We start from the raw sequence: 16,984 nt of genomic DNA, 5'->3' as shown, positions 1-16,984 counted from the left end.
CCAGCCCCCATCTCTCCGTGAGGACTCCCTGACCCCAGCTCAGGCTTTCCCTTTGTTTGCAGGCTCACCCTGCCCACGCAAGGCGAGCGTCCTACCTCCCGCCACCCAGGCCACACAGCCAGGGGCCTTGGGGAAGCCACACCCTTGCTTTGCAAGTCATACAGAGACCCCTGCGGGCGCCCTCATCTTCCCACAGCCCAGTGAGCAGGGCCTGCCTCGGCCCGGGTGTCCTGCCACGGGTACTGCTGACCCTCCACGGGCCACAGGACTCACCCTGGAGCTGAGGGCCATGCTGGGAATTCAAGGCACCCTCACTACTGCTGACCCAGCCTGAGCCGAAGGCAGGGTCAGAGCAAGAAGAAACAGTCCAGAAGCCGTAAAAGGTCACCGTCTTTGCTTCTCCTCCCAAAGCTGGAATCCACCCATCACTTTGTATGATGAGGCAAAGGCACCATGGCTGTGACCCCCAGGGCAGCCGGGGCCAGGAGACAGCTCAGCACCAAGGGCAGGGCCCTCCACAGAGGGCCAAGAACTGGGGAGTCCAGGCACCGAGCAGCTGCCCACCCTACCCCCCATGGCTTCTGGAATCCAGACGGTTGGGAGACCTGACCTCAAGCAGCTCCTGATAAAACGGCTGGCGCCCTCCGTGTGCACCCCAAGATCTGCTCTCCACTGAGCTCTGCACAGACACAGCAGCCTCCTTGGGCAGATCTGCAGCAGCCGAGACCCCGGACAAGCAGACACCTCCACTGCCCACTGAGCACATGCCTCACAGACACACATGTGCCAGGCTGGACAGCCAGGAAGGCCTCACATGGGGGACCTGAGCATACGGACAACCAGCTCCTGGGAGCAGCTCACCCACTGCTAGCCTGGCCTCTGAGGCCACCAAAAAAACACCAGGGCACCCGAGCCACGCGTGGGAGGAGTAACAAGAAGGCAAAGCAGCCTTCCTGGAGAAGCTGAGAGGCCCAGGCCAGAGACGTGGAAGCCTGCTGACGCCCAGGCAGAAACTGCCTGGGGAAGAAGGAACCGCCCCGCCCCCGCCCTGCCCACCCCCTGTGCCCAGTCAGGCCTGGCACTGCCTGAACAACTGACATTTGGACCTGGCAGTGCTGACCAGCAGCCATGCTGACCAGCAGCCAGGAGAAGCACAGAAAAGCTGTGTCCAGCTCAGAGCACAGAGCCCCACAGCCCCTCCACGCGAGGTCACAGGGGCACCCGCCCTTGCATCTCATGAAAGGAGCTCAGGTCCTGGAAGGCAGGGCTGCAGAGAAAGGCCCTCCCACCACCCACACACCAGACCTTGGAGCTGACGCAGGTGCCCGTCTTGCTCCCCAGGAGACCAAAGTAAGAGTGCTCTGTGGTGATGGGCACAGGCGTGGCCGAAGGGGAAGCTTTCAGAGAAAGGGGCACCCAGAGGAGGCACCCCAGCACCCTGCCTGCCCATCCGCTCTCCCAGGGAAGAGACCCACTTCAGCTTCATCTCTTCAGCCCCCCCGTAGAGGCCCAGAGATGGGTGCATTCGTTCACTGCGGGGTCACTCCTTCACCCAGCAGGTGCGAGTGCTATGAGCTGGCACGGGATCCAGGCTGACCCTCTCTCCAGATCACTGCCAAAGGGCAGCAGTAAGCAGTGCGGGCACTGCACCAGGAAGACAGCATGCTGTGGGACTGAGGGACAGCGGAGGTGACGGGTCCGTCCTGTGAGACAGCACCTGCTCCCTCCCTTCCCTCGCCAGCCAGCCTCAGGATCCACAGGGCAGCAGGAGCGCACACTTGGGAGGCAGCCAGCCACGTGCGGGCAGCCAGCCTCAGGCCAGGGCCCGTGGAGAGCTCTGAAGAAGCTGGTCCTGAAGGGAGCCCCCACGCTGCCTCTGCCTCCTCAAGGCCTGCTCTACCTCAGTGGGTCAGCCTGCCTCAGCTCCAGCCCAGCTGTCAAGGACAGAGCCTGGGCTCCGAGCAGAGCCGTCCAGACCCGGCAGAGACCCAGCTCTGCCTCCAGCCACTTTCCCTGGGTGATGCCAAGTGAAGTCAGCAGTTTCCAGGAACCAAAGAGAAGACAAAGCCATGAGGGGGAGGCATCCGGCCAAGAATGCCTGGGGCCCAGCCCCACGCCTGCACCCTCCGTCATGGATGCAGCCAGGACATACAGGTCACCCCCAGCCCACGCGGATCACGCGTCTCCAGGAAACAAGGAGTAACCACAAGGCCGAGTGGCTCCCACTGGCTTCCTTCGTGGGAAGAGAAGGCCTGGCTAGGAGGCCCCGGGAGCAGCCGCATCGCTGGCTGAATGAGGAGGAAGCCCCATCTCCCGGGTCCCCACCCAGCCCTGAGGGTGGGGAAACACGACCCCAAGGACTCAGTCCCAAGCCGTGGACCCAGCACACACGACTCAGGGCCAGAGCACCTAGTTCACTGCACGCAGTTTCTGAACCTCACCCTCCCAGGAGCCGGGGCGGCCTGTCTGCTAGAGGGCCTTTGGCTTCTGTGTTCTCTCTGCCCTTTCCCAAACCCAAGGAGTGGATTTCAACAGAAGTCTGAGAAACAGGAGCCTGGAGTCCCGCCCCCAACACAGCCACCACCACCACCACCCCCGCCCCCATTTCCAAGCATCCCGTGGGGCCGTCGGTCTCCAGCTGGCTGCCCGGCGCCTGGTCAGAGGCACCCGGCTCAGATGTCCCACAGGGGTAGTGTGGCCTGTCCGGGCCGGAACTGGGAGTCAGCAGTTCTTCTCCAGAGAAGGGCTCTCTTGGGCTCCGCGATGTCACTCCATGGAGACAGGGAGGCCCTCGCGGGAGCCCAGAACAGACCATTTCCAGATCAGCTACAGGCTGAAGGCGGCTGACCCTGGGGCAGGGAAGGAGCACTGACCGCGGGACAGGCGGCGTCCACGGAGGGTCTTCCTCCGTGACCTTCAGTTGCACAGCCCGCAGGGTATGAGGGTCAGGCCGGTCCCTCTCTGCTTCCCCGGAATGGTAGCCAGGGCCAGACAGGTCGTGACCCAGAGCCCCGGGCCTGGCCTGATGGACCCAGGCTGGCAAGTCGGCCCTGGTCGCGAACACGCCCAGGTTCGACCCGCTGCGAAGAGACAGGAAACACCAGCAGAGCCCAGCTACTCACACAGCGCGGTGGTGAGGCGCTGCGGCTGGTGGTAGTGCACCATGGCCACGCATAGCGTGTTCAGGGCCACCACGCAGAGCACCGCCCAGTAGAAGCTCTGCGCCTTCACCAGGCGCCGGATGAAGAAGCGGAACATCTTCTCCTTCCTGCGGAAGTAGGACGAGCTCTCCGTCTTCCCGCTCTTGAGGCTGGCTCGGGCGAAGGGGGACCCTGCGGGAACAGCGGCGCGCTGAGGCAGCGGCCCGGGGCTCGGGACGGGCTCCCTCCGCCCACGCACGCCCGCGACACGCTTCCCGCAAACACCTGCCCGGACACTGTCCCAGCCCGCGCCGGGCTCAAGGCCCGTGTCTCCCCCCCCCCCCCCCCAACAGGCGCCGCAGGGGTCCGGGCCACACGTTACGGCGCGGCGCTGATTCGCCCTGCGCCGCCCGCAGGAGGCCCTGCCCCACCCCCGTCTCACCAATAAGGGAGCCCGAGAGCCTTGGCGGCCTCCAGGGCTACTGGGCTCCAGCTGGGAGACCCAGCTTGCAACTGGCCTCTGGTCCCCACCACCCCTGGCTGCCTCCCAGGGGGGCAGCCGTGAGGCTCCCAGGCCCTCCCGACTCTGCCTTGTGCCCCAGAGAGTCCAGCTGCTCCTGGTCCCCTTTCCTCTTGAGCTCAGGGGTCAACAACACTGGCCACCTGCCTTTTAAGGAGTGTGACTGGACACAGCCAAGCTCCGGTCTTTTGCATCTGCCCCAGCAGCAGAGCAAAGGGGCCCACAGAGAACCAAAGACTGAGGGGCCAGAAAGTCTGCCGAGGACGCGCCTTCTCCCTCCTCACCAGCCAGACGCGACTGCCCTCTGCTTGGTGCACACAGCACCCGTGCTCCGCCTCGACCAGGCAGAAAAGGTTTCCCTGCGCCGGCTCCTTCCAGCTTCGTGTCTCGGCTTCCATGTGGCCCTCTCTGGGCTGCTCCAATAAATAGGGCTGAGCACCCAAACAATCATAACCTCCTACCAGCTGCACTGTAGTGCCCTGTTGGCCAGCTCCGTGCCCAACCCCCGTGCCGGACTGAGCTCTGGGGGCACAGGGCCACCCTCTTTTTACCACCAAACCCCTCAAGCCACTTGACCGAGTGGCCAGCCTCTGTCAGTGCCTCTGGGTGCTCAAGCCCGGTCATCGGCCCCTGGGGTGGGGGTGTTACGTGATGACGGGCATTGCTTTGCTCAGGCACACGCTCACGTGCACACCCAGACTTTCGATGGCACGCCAAGACCACTACTGGCTGGGCTTTTCTTGGATTCACTAGACGAAGGCAGAGCCTGAGGCCTCTGAAGAGACTGGTCTACACGCTGGTCAACCGCCTCCCCCATCAGACAGGGAGAGGCTGTGCCCAGATGCAGGAGGAGGGGTCGCAGGGCCGCCAGGAAAGCACCTGTCAATCAGCCCTCTGGAGACCTTGCAGGGCCCTAATGACGAATTCCTGGCGCTCTAGATGCTACAGCCCATCCATACCCACAGAAGACTCTGCTCCATCACAGGCTCCTTCTGACTACACCAGGACAGAGCCTCCTAATCCCTGACCAGATACCAGCCAATGACAGTTATTCAGGGCTCGCTCGTTCAACAAAACCCCTTGGCCAGCCTTCTAAGGACTGCAAAATGCCAAGGCCACAGCCAGACACACCCACTCCCTCCTCAAAGGCAAGTGTGTATATACATAGATACATGCAGGTGTGTATGCAGAGGGAGAGAGACAAAAGAATTGAAATCAGAATCTTGAAAAGACAGTAGCTTTCCCATGTTCACTGCAGCACTATTCACAACAGATAAGACGTGGAAACAACCCAAGTTTCCACTGACAGATGAATGGATAAAGAAAACGTGTTCTATACATACAACAAAACACTAGGCAGCCTTCCAATTCTGCAACACGCAACAACCTGGATGGACCTTAAGGAGATTAGACCAAGTGAAACCAGTTACACTCAGAAAAACAAATGCTTCATGCCTGATTACACCTCCATGAGGTTTCTAAAATACTGAAATTCAGGGTTCCCATCGTGGCTCAGCGGAAACAAATCCGACTAGGAACCATGAGGTTGTGGGTTCGATCCCTGGCCTCGCTCAGTGGGTTAAGGATCTGGTGTTGCCGTGAGCTGTGGTGTAGGCCGGCAGCTACAGCTCCGACTTGACCCCTAGCCTGGGAACCTCCATATGCCACTCCATATGAGTGTGGCCCTAAAAAGCACCCCCACCCCAAAAATAGTGAAATTCACAAAACCAAATCTTGGGATGGTGGTTACTAGGGGCTGCTGGGCGGAAGATGGGGCATTGCTGGTGAACAGAACAGAGACTCAAGTTAAGTAAGATGCATGAGCTCTGAAGAACTGCTGCAAGGTGTTGCACCTGCAATCACAAAAATCTACTGTGGGCTTGAGATTTAGGAGAATGGATCCCATGGTGTGTCCTTATCACACACACAAAAAATTTAAGGAGTTCCCGTCGTGGCACAGTGGAAACAAACCCAACTAGGAACCACGAGGTTTCGGGTTCAATCCCTGGCCTTGCTCAGTGGGTTAAGGATCCGGCGTTGCCATGAGCTGTGGTGTAGGTCACTGACTCGGCTTGGATCTGGTGTTGCAGTGGCTGTGGTGCAGGCCAGCAGCAACAGCTCTGATTAGACTCCTAGCCTGGGAACCTCCATATGCCATGGGTGCAGCCCTAAAAGACAAAAAGACAAAAAGACAAAAAAAAAAAAAAATTTAAGAAAAAAAGAAAATATAAGAGAAATAATAAAAAAAAATAAGTGAAGTGGGAATGTTCAAAACAGCTCTTTCAGAATTGAACAGATCTGGTAGATAAAACCCAAAGACATAAAGAACTGGAAAATACAATCAATAAAGCTGCTTCTGAGAGATACACATAGAAACTGATACCTCTCAAAAACAGAACATAAACTTTTAGGTTTAGGTCAATGAAACTTTTTAAAAAAACTTCTAAGTGTGGAGATACCTGGCACATTTTCTAATCATCATGCAATTAAATTAAATACAAACCTAACAAAGATAAGAAATAATAATAAAATTGAAAACAAAAAAAGGAAGATAGGAAATCTAAAATATGTTTATTTTAAATGCTCATTAACTCATACCTCATGATTCTAATTAAGGAAACAGAGAGAAAGCAGGTAAACACACCAACGACCAGAAAGAAGCAAAACCAGTCCCAGCCTCCGAGCTTTCAACACCTTCCGCAGCTTAAACGCCAAAACCAAGGGCCCGCCCGCCCCTCCACTGCATCACCAACACCAAGCGCCACCTCGGCATGTCCGCACTGAATTCTGGACACTGTCACCAGAGCACCCCGCTTGGCGTCCTGTTCTCCAGGCAGGGCTACTCTGCAGATACTTCCTGCAGAGCCATCCTTGACGACTCCTTGCCACACTCACGCCCGAATGGTCAGCAAATCCTGGGGCTTGTCCTCAAGAGGCATCTAGAATCCAACCACCTAACACTGTGGCTGCCACCTCTGGATCCAAGCCGCCATCCGCGGGGCCTCCACAGTGGCCTCCACCTGGTCCTGCTTCTGCCTCTCCTCAGCCTCCTTCCTTCTGCAAACCTCCCCTCTGCAAACCGGCCTGGCTACGGAGTCCTCACCAGGCCCTACTCCCCCCCACCCCCGCCCCCAACAAGGACCTCTCACCTGTCCCGGGGGTGCTCTGTCTGCAGGTACCCCTTGGGCTGACTTGGTTTTTACTCAAAGCCTTCTGTGGCCGTTCCATACACGACTCCAACACCCCCAGGCCCTCAAGCACCGCCCTCTCCTCTACTTTTCTCCTGTTTCACACACAGGGCTGGAACGGAAACTCCAAAAGATGAAAGGCTTTGTGTCAAGTTTGGTGCTGTTCCCCATGCCTTGGGCAGCTCCTGGCACATCTGGCCACTTAACAAATACGTGTGGAGGGAATGGACCAGCAAACGACCGAACACGGGAGAGATTAAAAGAATATAAGAGAACGCCACATACAGTTCTATAGAAACAAGTTTGAATGACAACAAAATGCAAGATTTCCTAACAAAGCATCATTTCTGAAACTGGTCCAAGTTCTTTTTATTAACTAGATGTGGTCGTGTTTTATCTCACCTTTAAAGAACAGATAGATAATTTAGGTGTGATTTCAATTATTCCAGGAGTTCCTGCAGCAGCACAGATTAAGAATCTGACTGAAGTGGCTCAGGTCGAGGCAGAGGTGCAGGTTTGACCCTCCAGCCTGGGGCAGTGGTTGAAGGAGCCGGCATTGCCCCAGCTATAGGTTGTAGCTGCAGCTCAGATTCAATTCCTGGCCCAGGAACTTTCATGTGCCGTGGGTAGAGCCATCAAAATGTATTATGACCTATAGAAATATTTTTTTAAACTCTCCGATTCATTTCACAAAATCAAAATAAAAGCCCTAAGTAAAACAGGAATAGAGGGAACTATTTAAATACAACACTCCCATGATACATTTGAGAAAAAAATTTAGTAGAATTCAGATCCACAACAGACACTGGTCTCTCATTAATAAACACAATCCAATAGAAAAATGTAAGAATACATGAAGAGTCACCAAAATCCAAATTCAAATGGGAAACAGCCATTTAAAAAAAGGTCTAAGGGAGTTCCCATTGTGGCTCAGCAGGTTAAGAACCCAACATAGTGCCAGTGAGGATGCGGGTTCAATCCCTGGCCTCACTCGGGGAGTTAAGGATCCAGGTTGCCGCGAGGTACACTGCAGGCCGCAGACGCGGCTTTGGGCTGGCTTACCTGGGAGGGTGGGCAGTGGGGAAGGAGGACGGGGAAGCCTGGCGACAGGGAGGGCACCGCCACGGGCCCACGGAGCCAGGAGGCCCCAGGACTCACCCACGGCACAGAGGTCTGCAAAGCGGTCCTCTCCCTCCTCTGCGTGGATCAGGTCGCTTCGGCTCCTCTTGGCAGCCGCCCTCTTCAACACTGCTTTAAACAAAAGGTCCAAGAGGGCGGCTTGAGCCTGGGCCCAGCTGAGCTGTCTCGGGGCTGGGCTGTCCGCCCTCCTCGGAACCCGCACGGCAGCCCTCCCTGACCTCCCTTCCTGAGGCTGAAGCCAAGGGCCGGCGGGACAGCTCCTGGCCCCGCAGGCCCCTCTTGGTCCTCAGAGCAAAAGAACAAGGGATCCGAGGCTGGGTTCTGCTTGGCCGTCTCTCCACGACGATGCCGGTGGGGAAGGCCTGGCTACCATGGAGCCCAGGAGAGGTCCGCGTGGGCAGGGCCGGGCTGCAGCGGCTGCCCCAGGAGCCCCACTCTAAGGCCAGGTGAGCCCAGAGCGATCAGGCCAAGGCCACAGAGGGCCCAGCTGAGGCCACTGCAGGCCCAGCCGTGCTGGCTCTCATCCCTGCGCCCGTGGCCCCCGGCTGTTCCAGGAGTCTCTCCCCTGCAATCTGGGGGCAGCATCACCCTGAGTCCTGGGGACAGATACGGTTTGGTTTGGTCGGTCAGTTTAAAAGCTTCTAGAAGCAGCACTGTCCCACAGAACTTGTTGTGATGACCTGAGATGGGCTGAGTGAGACTGAGAAGCTGAACTTTCACTTCTGTTTCACTTTCACGCACACGCGTAAACGTGCCCAGCCACGTGGCAGCGGCCGCACTGGACGACAGCTCTTGGGTCGTGCTGGCACAGCTCCTTTGACCCCAGGCTGAGCCCATTGCCAGCTACACCCGCCCGGGTCCAGGGCGCACAGCTCCCAAAAGCGTGCAGCCGACCGTTGCGGGGCCTCCTCCAGCACGGCCTCTGCCCAGGACCATGTCCGTGTGGCTGAGGTGCGGGCCCCGGCACGGAAGAGTCCAGCACGCAGCACACGCAAGCGAGCACACGCGTCCCTGCCTCTCGGGCCCGCGAAGCCCTCTGTGAGGCAAAGGGTGCCGACTGCGGTCACCTACCATCCAGAGGGGACTTCTCCTCAGCATTCTTGTCCTCCTCGGCCAGCATGACTTCCTCTGCGAAGGAGACACAGCCTCAGGCCGAAGCCTTCCTGTCCCCACTCCTGACCAGGGCTCACCCCCCAGCACACGGCAGCTCGGAGGCGCCCCCTGCCAGTAAGACCCTGCCTCTCAGCCCTCACCTTCCAGAAGCCGCTGGGGCCCACAGCTGAGCTTTTCCTACCAGGACAGGGTCCTGGAGGCGCCCACAGCAGTGCCCTGGGCGAGGGCCTGGCTTGCTCCCACTCCCAGACCACCCTGCCCGAGAGCAGCCCACCCACAGGACAAGCTCACCACTGGGAAGGACCCTGTGCAAGGCCACCAGGCCCGAGTGGGCGCCCCCAGAGCACTGGCCTGGACTGGGGAAGGAGGCAGAAACTCCAGGCTTGACGGAGCCCAGAGCCAGGCTGTGGAAGGGGCTCAGGCAGAAACCGCACTTGGCTGGGCAGTCTGGTGCCAGGATCCTGGCTGAGCTGAGGGAGACCCCCACACACACACTCCTAAGCTGGCTCAGAACAGCTCCACTCTCCTGCTGTGGTCTCACCCACGCCAGGGCCAGAGGGGACTGGGGAGAGGGAGCCGGCAAAGGACAGCCGGGAGCTCTGCACAGGCCCTGTCCTCACCAGCCTTGAAGATCCATTCCAGGTACCCGTTGAGCTCCCGCTCAATCTGCTGCTGCCGGCGGAGCTTCAGGAAGGCCCGGCGGTTCTCCACCCGCTCACGCTCCTTGGCAAACTCTCTGAAACGGGCAAGGCCAGACCCAGAAGCAGGACAGGTGCACGTGAGCAGCTCACAGGCCTCCCCGGTGTGCAGCCAGAGGCACAGGGAACCACGAAAAGGCTGGGACAGGAGGTGTAGGCCAAGGGCCACCCCTCCCAGTGGTTCCCTCCACCCTGGCCTCTTCTCACCTGAGCCCTTCAAAGGCCCAGGATAACCCTCCCTCCTCAGGCTCCGGCAGCTCGGAGGGGGCGCTCCGGAGCGGGGAGCAATGGCACATCACCCCTGCCTAGAGCAGGCCCCCTCTAAGTGCCAGGCCCTGTCATGCAGACAGTGATGCTACAGGGAGTCCTGGACAAGAACCTCCAGAGCGACTCCCTCTTTCTTTCTTCTGCTGCTGTACACCCAGAGCCATTGCTAGAAGGAGGAAGAACACAGGCAGAGCAGGGGAGAAGGGGTTGGCTCCGGGCCAGCCAGAGGCAACAGGAAGGCATTCAGGAGTTAGGGAGCCCTCTGCCCAAAGCTCCGAGGCTCAGGATACACACAGGAGGCCACAGCCACGGCCTCCCAGCCAAGCTCTTAGGTGCAAAGGGCCAGAAGGAAGCCACTCCCACACACGGGCACAAGAGCACACATGCACGCGCCTTAGCTCAGGCTTGACCCAGGTCCCCAAAGGCGGGCAGGTGCAACCCCCACAGCAAAACAGCAAAGCCTATTCTCAGCCAAGTGGCTGCTGCTCCCTCAGGAGAAGCAGCTTCTGGGCTTGGCAGAATGGGTGGGCCTGGTAGGCCAGACCCCCGTCACACAACAGGGTGAGAGGGAGAGCTTGGCCTTGACCAGGACGGGCTCCAAGCCTGTGACCAATAGCCATCAGGGCCTGAGCTGCTGCAACCCCGACAATGAGAAGAGACGGCTCCTGCCTGGATCTCACGCGCCTCCCAAGCCCTAAATCTACAGGAACACAGGGCCCCCGAGGCTAGCCCCCTCAGCCACACTTGAGGGCAGGGGGAGGGTGTGACAACCCTCCAGAGTCGATCAGAGAGCCGCCAGCAGAAACTCGCTGCAGGAACCAAGGCTCAGCTGCCAGGCAGCCGCGGCTCACCAGGCTCCAGCTCTCACCAGGAAGAAGGGCCCCAGGAGGAACCACTGATTCTGCTTCTTGGGGATGCGGGGAGGATGAAAGCCCAGGACATAAAAAGCAAGGCCGAACCAGCTCCAGGCCGGCCCCACCAGCAGCTCTCCTCCAGACACGGTAGAGCCGAGACAGGGCCAGGTCCCACGAAGCGAGCTCTCCCCAGTCCAGGCTGAGCAGCGGCATCCAATCGCCGCTGCCTTGGAGTGTGCTCAGCACACAACTCACAGGCTGGGTGCTGACCACTGGCCTGAGGGGCCATGCCAGTGCCACCTGCCCAGAGCTGGAAGAGGGCCCTGGGCCCTCTGCTGGACCTGGCTGCGGAGGGAGGGCTCTGCTGAGACTGCTTAAGAGACTCACCCTGTATCACCCTGTCCCAAGGCCAGGATGCACACAGGTGGGAGGAGGGCTAGGAGCCCTCCCCCTGAGCCTCTACTGCTACCCCAGAGTCAGGTGCTCTGGCCTCCTGAGCAGAACTCCCTATTCCGCCAGCACAGAGCCCCTCTCCTCACAGGCCACTGCATGTGGCTCCAGCTCCGAGCATCCCTGCAGCACAGGCACCACACCCTCTGTACCTCCACCCCAGTGGTTCCACCTGGGAGACCCTCCTCCCTCCCGGCCCCCTTGGGGCCTCAGCTGAACGCCCCTTCCCCCCAGGAGCCTTCTCTGAGCCCAGGCCTCCCTTGGCTTCCCCATCTCAGCTCATACCAGGCAACCCCCCCACCGACGAGGAGTTCTCAGCTGTCCCCTGTGCTATGGGCTTGCCTGGTCCCTGTGGAGGTGCTTAGAAAGACACAGTACTGGGGTTCCCGTCGTGGCGCAGTGGTTAACGAATCCGAGTAGCAACCATGAGGTTGCGGGTTTAATCCCTGCCCTTGCTCAGTGGGTTAACAATCCGACGTTGCCGTGAGCTGTGGTGTAGGTTGCAGACGCGGCTTGGATCCCATGTTGCTGTGGCTCTGGCATAGGCTGGCGGCTACAGCTCCAATTAGACCCCTAGCCTGGGATCCTCCACGTGCCGCGGGAGCAGCCCAAGAAATGGCAAAAAGACAAAAAAAAAAAGAAAAAGAAAGACACAGTAGTGACAGTCACACCCTCACAGCAAAGGGTCAAGGCTGAGCACCCACGCCAGAGTACAGAGTGCCCCTGGGCCCAGCCACTGTTCTCACTGGGGCTGTCCCTTTCTAGACTAATGGCTGCCCCTTGGGTCCCCCAGTATGGTCCCCAGCCCACCTTAGGAGCCTTGGGCCAGAGCAGGAATCTGTAGGGGGGGCAGGATGGAAACATCTCCTCCTGCCTGAACAGAAATCTGACACCCAGGGAGTTACGGGGACGGGGAGGGGACAGGCCAGGCAGATGCCCTCTACATCCATCCCAGCACAGCGTCCTCAGCCCTGCAGAATGGCAGGAAGCCCAAATACCAGCCCAGTTGCTCCCCTAAGCAAACGGCACTTCCTCAGGCCCCAGGCAGGACAGGCCCATGTTCCACATCTTGTTCCCAGTGAGGGTCAGAAGCACCTTTCCCCAGGGGACCCCAGCCCTGCACCCACCTTGTCCCCTCCCAGAGGTCAGCAAAGAGAGGCGACAGGAGAGGAGGGGCAGGCCAGGTGTCCGGGCTGGGGTGGGAGGGCTGGTCGCTGCTGCTGGCTCAGGGCAGCTCCGCCCCGCCTGCCCGTGCAGCAGCGGCCCCGCGCCCACACGCAGAGGTCAAGGCAGAGGTCGGAACGGCGGCACAAAGGAAAGGCTGGCTGGAGCTCAGGAGGCCGGGCGTGACCACCATGCGGGGCCAGCCTCGGGGCCAGGCGGGCCCGCCTCGTCCCCAGACCTGCCGTGTCCAGCTCCGCCGCCCACCCCCCTGGCCCCAGAGCGCAGGGGGCAGCCCGCAGCCCGCGCAGCCTCTTACCCGGAGAGCACGCCCAGCACCAGGTTGAGCATGAAGAAGGAGCCGATGATGATGAGAGGGATGAAGTACAGCCAGTTCCAGGCATTGCCAGCCGCGTCGTTGGTCTGGAAGCAAGAGGAGAGGAGGAGGACGGGTGGGCAAGACAGAGCCCTGGCTGTGGCCCTTCGCAAACAGCCAGAGAGCCCCGGTGGGGGTCCGGACGAGGAAGCCAGGCTGAGGGGCGGGGGGCCTGCGGTTGCCCCACGGACCCCTCCGGGGCTGGGACTCCCCAAGGCCACGGCCCAGCGATGCTGACAAGCCGAGGAGCGGTCCTAGGGAGCCCGAGGGCTGCGTGCGGGCCCCGCCAGGACGCCCCTCCTCTCCCAGGCTGCTCCTCACCCGGCAGCCCCAAAGCCCCTCCTCCTGTGAGAAGCACAGGCCCCAAGGCCTAGGCCTGGCCTCCTGTCTCCTGCAGCTTCCCCAGCTCGGAGGCAGCGGGCCCCATGCCGCACACTCCCCAGACCAACAGCAAGCCCACACGTTCCCAGGAACAGCTGGGCCTGAGACAGACTGGGCGCGGTGGTGCGGTCTCACAGGATGCAGGGAGGGCCAGCTCCCCGCACCTTCTGATGTTTCCGGCTCTGCCCACCAAAGGGTAAGTCCCTCTGAACCCAGTTCATTTCCATTGTTGTTTTGTTTTCAGGGCTAAGAAGGGCAGAGAGCCTCCTTCTTCACACAGGGGTGGGTGTTGGGGCGGGGGGAGGGGGGCGACCCACTGGCCCCTCTGCTCCTCTCTGCAGGGGGAGCTCACAAGCCAAGGGCCAGGGCCCTGAGCAGGACAGAGGCAGGAGGCCAGCCTGGAGCTGCCCCGAGGCTGGGCCGACCTCCAGTGCTGCTGTTGGCTTCCTGCCCTCCAGACTCGACCCCTGAAGTCCTGGGTGCCCTGGACACTGATTCCGGGCTGGCTGCCAAGCCCTGACTGAAACGACCCTCAGACTCCAGACCCGAGGTGCTGCCCCCATTCTCCGAACACACCTCTGCCAGACCCAGGTGCAGCTCTGACCTGCGGGCTACAATGCCCACCAAAGCCACCAACCGCCCTGTAGCACCTCGTCCAAACCTGCTTCCTCTGCGAGGAAGGAGCGCACCTGCTGCTGCAGCCCAGCCCCGTGCACCTGCTGGAGGGTGTGGCTCCTGCAATTTCCCCCAAAAGGATCATTGCCATCCGCAGCCAAGGCACGCTACTCTCGTCTTAACAAGCAAGACAACAAACAAGGACTTGCACTCAGGGGGAGACGGACGGGCAGACTCTTCCCTGTTTCTCTCACTGAGCACAGTTAATATCCGGGACCTTTCATCAAGAGTAAATGCATGTTTCACAGAAGAGTCTGAAGAGCAGAGATAAGAAAGCAGACCAGCTGGGAACTGGGGACCCATGGTGAGTTCCCTGTGCTTTTTGTTTTTGCCTTGCATATCCCAGACATGGAGATTTTAAAGCCTAAAACCTGGAAATGCCAACAGACATGGACAAAAAGCAGCACTCTCTCTCCCTCTCTAACCAAGGGTGAGGAAGGCAGCTGCCCACCATAACAGACAGTAACTGCACTACTCCAGCCAAACCCAGCAGAAAAAATGGGGGGGGCCACCTCCATCCCACCAGCAAAGACCCAGGAGAGAGCCTACCTTCCCCAGAATGTAACACGATAACCAAGCTACCCACAACCTAGCCACATGGGTGTCAGAGAAGGACAGGCAAGGAGGTGGGACAGATGGTTAACGATGCCCCCAGCCCAGCTCACCCTGGGTGTGAGTGGAGACACGGCGGCTTCCACACCAACACGGCAGCAACGAGGCACACCACCCCTCCCATGGAAGTGCTGCCAGAGCAGCCTAGGGGAAGTCAGACCTTCCCCACCACCCAGGGACAAGACACCCCCACCCCAGAGTGCAGGGGCCACATGGAGAGCAGAAGCAGGCACACCTAACCCTCCCAGCCGGGGAAGTACCCTGGAAGCACAGAGGGGAGCCAGAACTGCCACCCCACCCAGTAAGGAAAAGGCCCCCACAATGTGTCAGCAGAGGCCAGGGGGGAAACCAGGCTTCTATTCCCACCAAGCAGTAGCAAGGCAGCAACCCCAGCTTCCCCTGAGCAGAAGAAACCAGCTAAAACAGAGGGTTTAAAAGAGCTCCACAGTCCCATGACATAAGACCAAAAATGTCCAGTTTTCAGCTAACACTCATTTGCCATACCAAGAACCAGGACGAGTACAAACTGAATGAAAAAAAACCACAGTCAACAGATGCTATGCGTGATGGTTAATTTCATGTATCAACTTGACTGTGCCATGAGGTGCCCAGATATCTAGCCAAACATCATTCTGGGTGTTTCTGCAAGTGTGTTTTTGGATGAAACTAACATTTCTTGTTGTTGTTGTTGTTGTTGTTGTTGTTGTTGTTGTTGCTATTTCTTGGGCCGCTCCCGCGGCATATGGAGGTTCCCAGGCTAGGGGTTGAATCGGAGCTGTAGCCACCAGCCTATGCCAGAGCCACAGCAACGCGGGATCCGAGCCGCGTCTGCAACCTACACCACAGCTCACGGCAACGCCGGATCGTTAACCCACTGAGCAAGGGCAGGGACCAAACCCGCAACCTCATGGTTCCTAGTCGGATTCGTTAACCACTGCGCCATGACGGGAACTCCTGAAACTAACATTTCAATTGATAAAGTAAAGCAGATTGCTCTCTATAATGTGATGGGCATCATCCGAGCAGTTGAAGGCCTAAACAGAATGAAAACGTGTCCTCTTTCAAGTAATAGAAAATTCTCTAGTCGCGAGTTCAGACTTTATCTGCACTAGTGACTCTATTGGTCTCCACCTTCTGGTTTCCAGGCTGGAGCTGTACCACAGCTTCTCCTGGGTCTTGAGCCTGCCAGGCTAAGGTTGCTGCAGATTTGTACCCACCAGCTCTCACAATCACATAAGTCAATTCCTAATAATACATCTCTCTCCCTCTCTCTCTCTCTCTCTCTCTCTCTCACACACACACACACACACACACACACACATCCTTGGTTCTGTGTCTCTGGAGAACCCTGACTGAAACACACATTGCCAACACTAAGATGACAGAGATGACGGAAGTTTCTGACAAAGGTTTTAAAGCAGCCATCATAAAAATGCTTCAGAGTGTAATTGTACACACATGTGAAACACATGAAAAAACAGAAAGTCTCAATAAAGGAAGAGTATCATCAAATAAAAGATACAAAGAAGAACCAAATGGAAAATTCTGAACTGAAAAATACAACAATCAAAATAAAAATCTCAGAGTTCCCGTCGTGGCACAGTGGTTAACAAATCCGACTAGGAACCATGAGGTTGCGGGTTCGGTCCCTGGCCTTGCTCAGTGGGTTAACGATCTGGCGTTGCCGTGAGCTGTGGTGTAGGTCGCAGACACGGCTCGGATCCCGCGTTGCTGTGGCTCTGGCGTAGGCTGGTGGCTATGGCTCTGATTCGACCCCTAGCCTGGGAACCTCCATATGCCATGGGAGCGGCCAAAGAAATAGCAAAAAAAAAAAAAAAAAAAAAAAAAAAAAAAGACAAAAAAATAAATAAATAAAAATCTCAATAGAAATGCACAAAAATAGAATAAGAGGGACAGAGGAAAGAATTGGTAAGTGGTAACAGAGAACAATGGAAATTACTCAATCTAATAAGCAGAGAAAAAATAGACTTAAAAAACAAAAATCAAACAAGAAAAAATAGAGCAGAGCCTCAAGAATCTGTAGGACTATGACAAAATATTTAACATACATGTATTGGAGTAGCAGAGGACAGAAGAAAACACAGAACACTGAACAGTATTTGAAGAAATATGGGTGACAAATTCCCAAATTTGGTAAGAGACTCAAACCTACAGATTCAAGAAGCTGAGTGAATTCCAAACAGAATAAACCCAAAGAGATCTATAAGATATTTCATTGTCAAACTAAGGAAAACTAAAGACAAATTAAAATTATTAGAGGTAGCAAGAGAAAAATGACACCTTACTAATGGGGGGGGGACAATTCAAAAGATTTCTCATCATAAACTATGGGGGCCAGATGAAGTGGCGTAATATTTTTCAGGGGCTAAGAGAAAAAAAATTGTCAAC

The 16,984-nt window shown here is 57.7% G+C and overlaps 1 protein-coding gene across 5 annotated transcripts in view; it reads right to left on the bottom strand.

The window, feature by feature from the left end:
* The window catches only part of CACNA1B (calcium voltage-gated channel subunit alpha1 B), a 197,337-nt gene that overhangs the window by 133,758 nt on the left and 46,595 nt on the right, over nt 1-16,984 (bottom strand). For 4 of the 5 annotated variants that reach the window (XM_085002321.1, XM_085002329.1, XM_085002334.1 and 1 more), the window contains exons 7-11: nt 12,851-12,954; nt 9,722-9,837; nt 9,060-9,116; nt 8,007-8,099; nt 3,123-3,332 (exon numbers count right to left, since the gene is read on the bottom strand). In XM_085002321.1, the coding sequence (XP_084858447.1) occupies nt 3,123-3,332; nt 8,007-8,099; nt 9,060-9,116; nt 9,722-9,837; nt 12,851-12,954 (580 nt within the window). The remainder of the gene's footprint in view (nt 1-3,122; nt 3,333-8,006; nt 8,100-9,059; nt 9,117-9,721; nt 9,838-12,850; nt 12,955-16,984) is intronic. The other variant, XM_085002325.1, reaches the window with a different exon arrangement.

This window comes from Sus scrofa, chromosome 1, assembly GCF_054392235.1.
Source record: "Sus scrofa isolate SSC_HxYL_T2T_F1_AM1 chromosome 1, Sscrofa_HxYL_maternal_Yorkshire_Landrace_v2.0, whole genome shotgun sequence".
Lineage (NCBI taxonomy): Eukaryota > Metazoa > Chordata > Mammalia > Artiodactyla > Suidae > Sus > Sus scrofa.
Note: the sequence above shows the minus strand (reverse complement) of the source record. Positions and strands in the feature narration are given on the sequence as shown.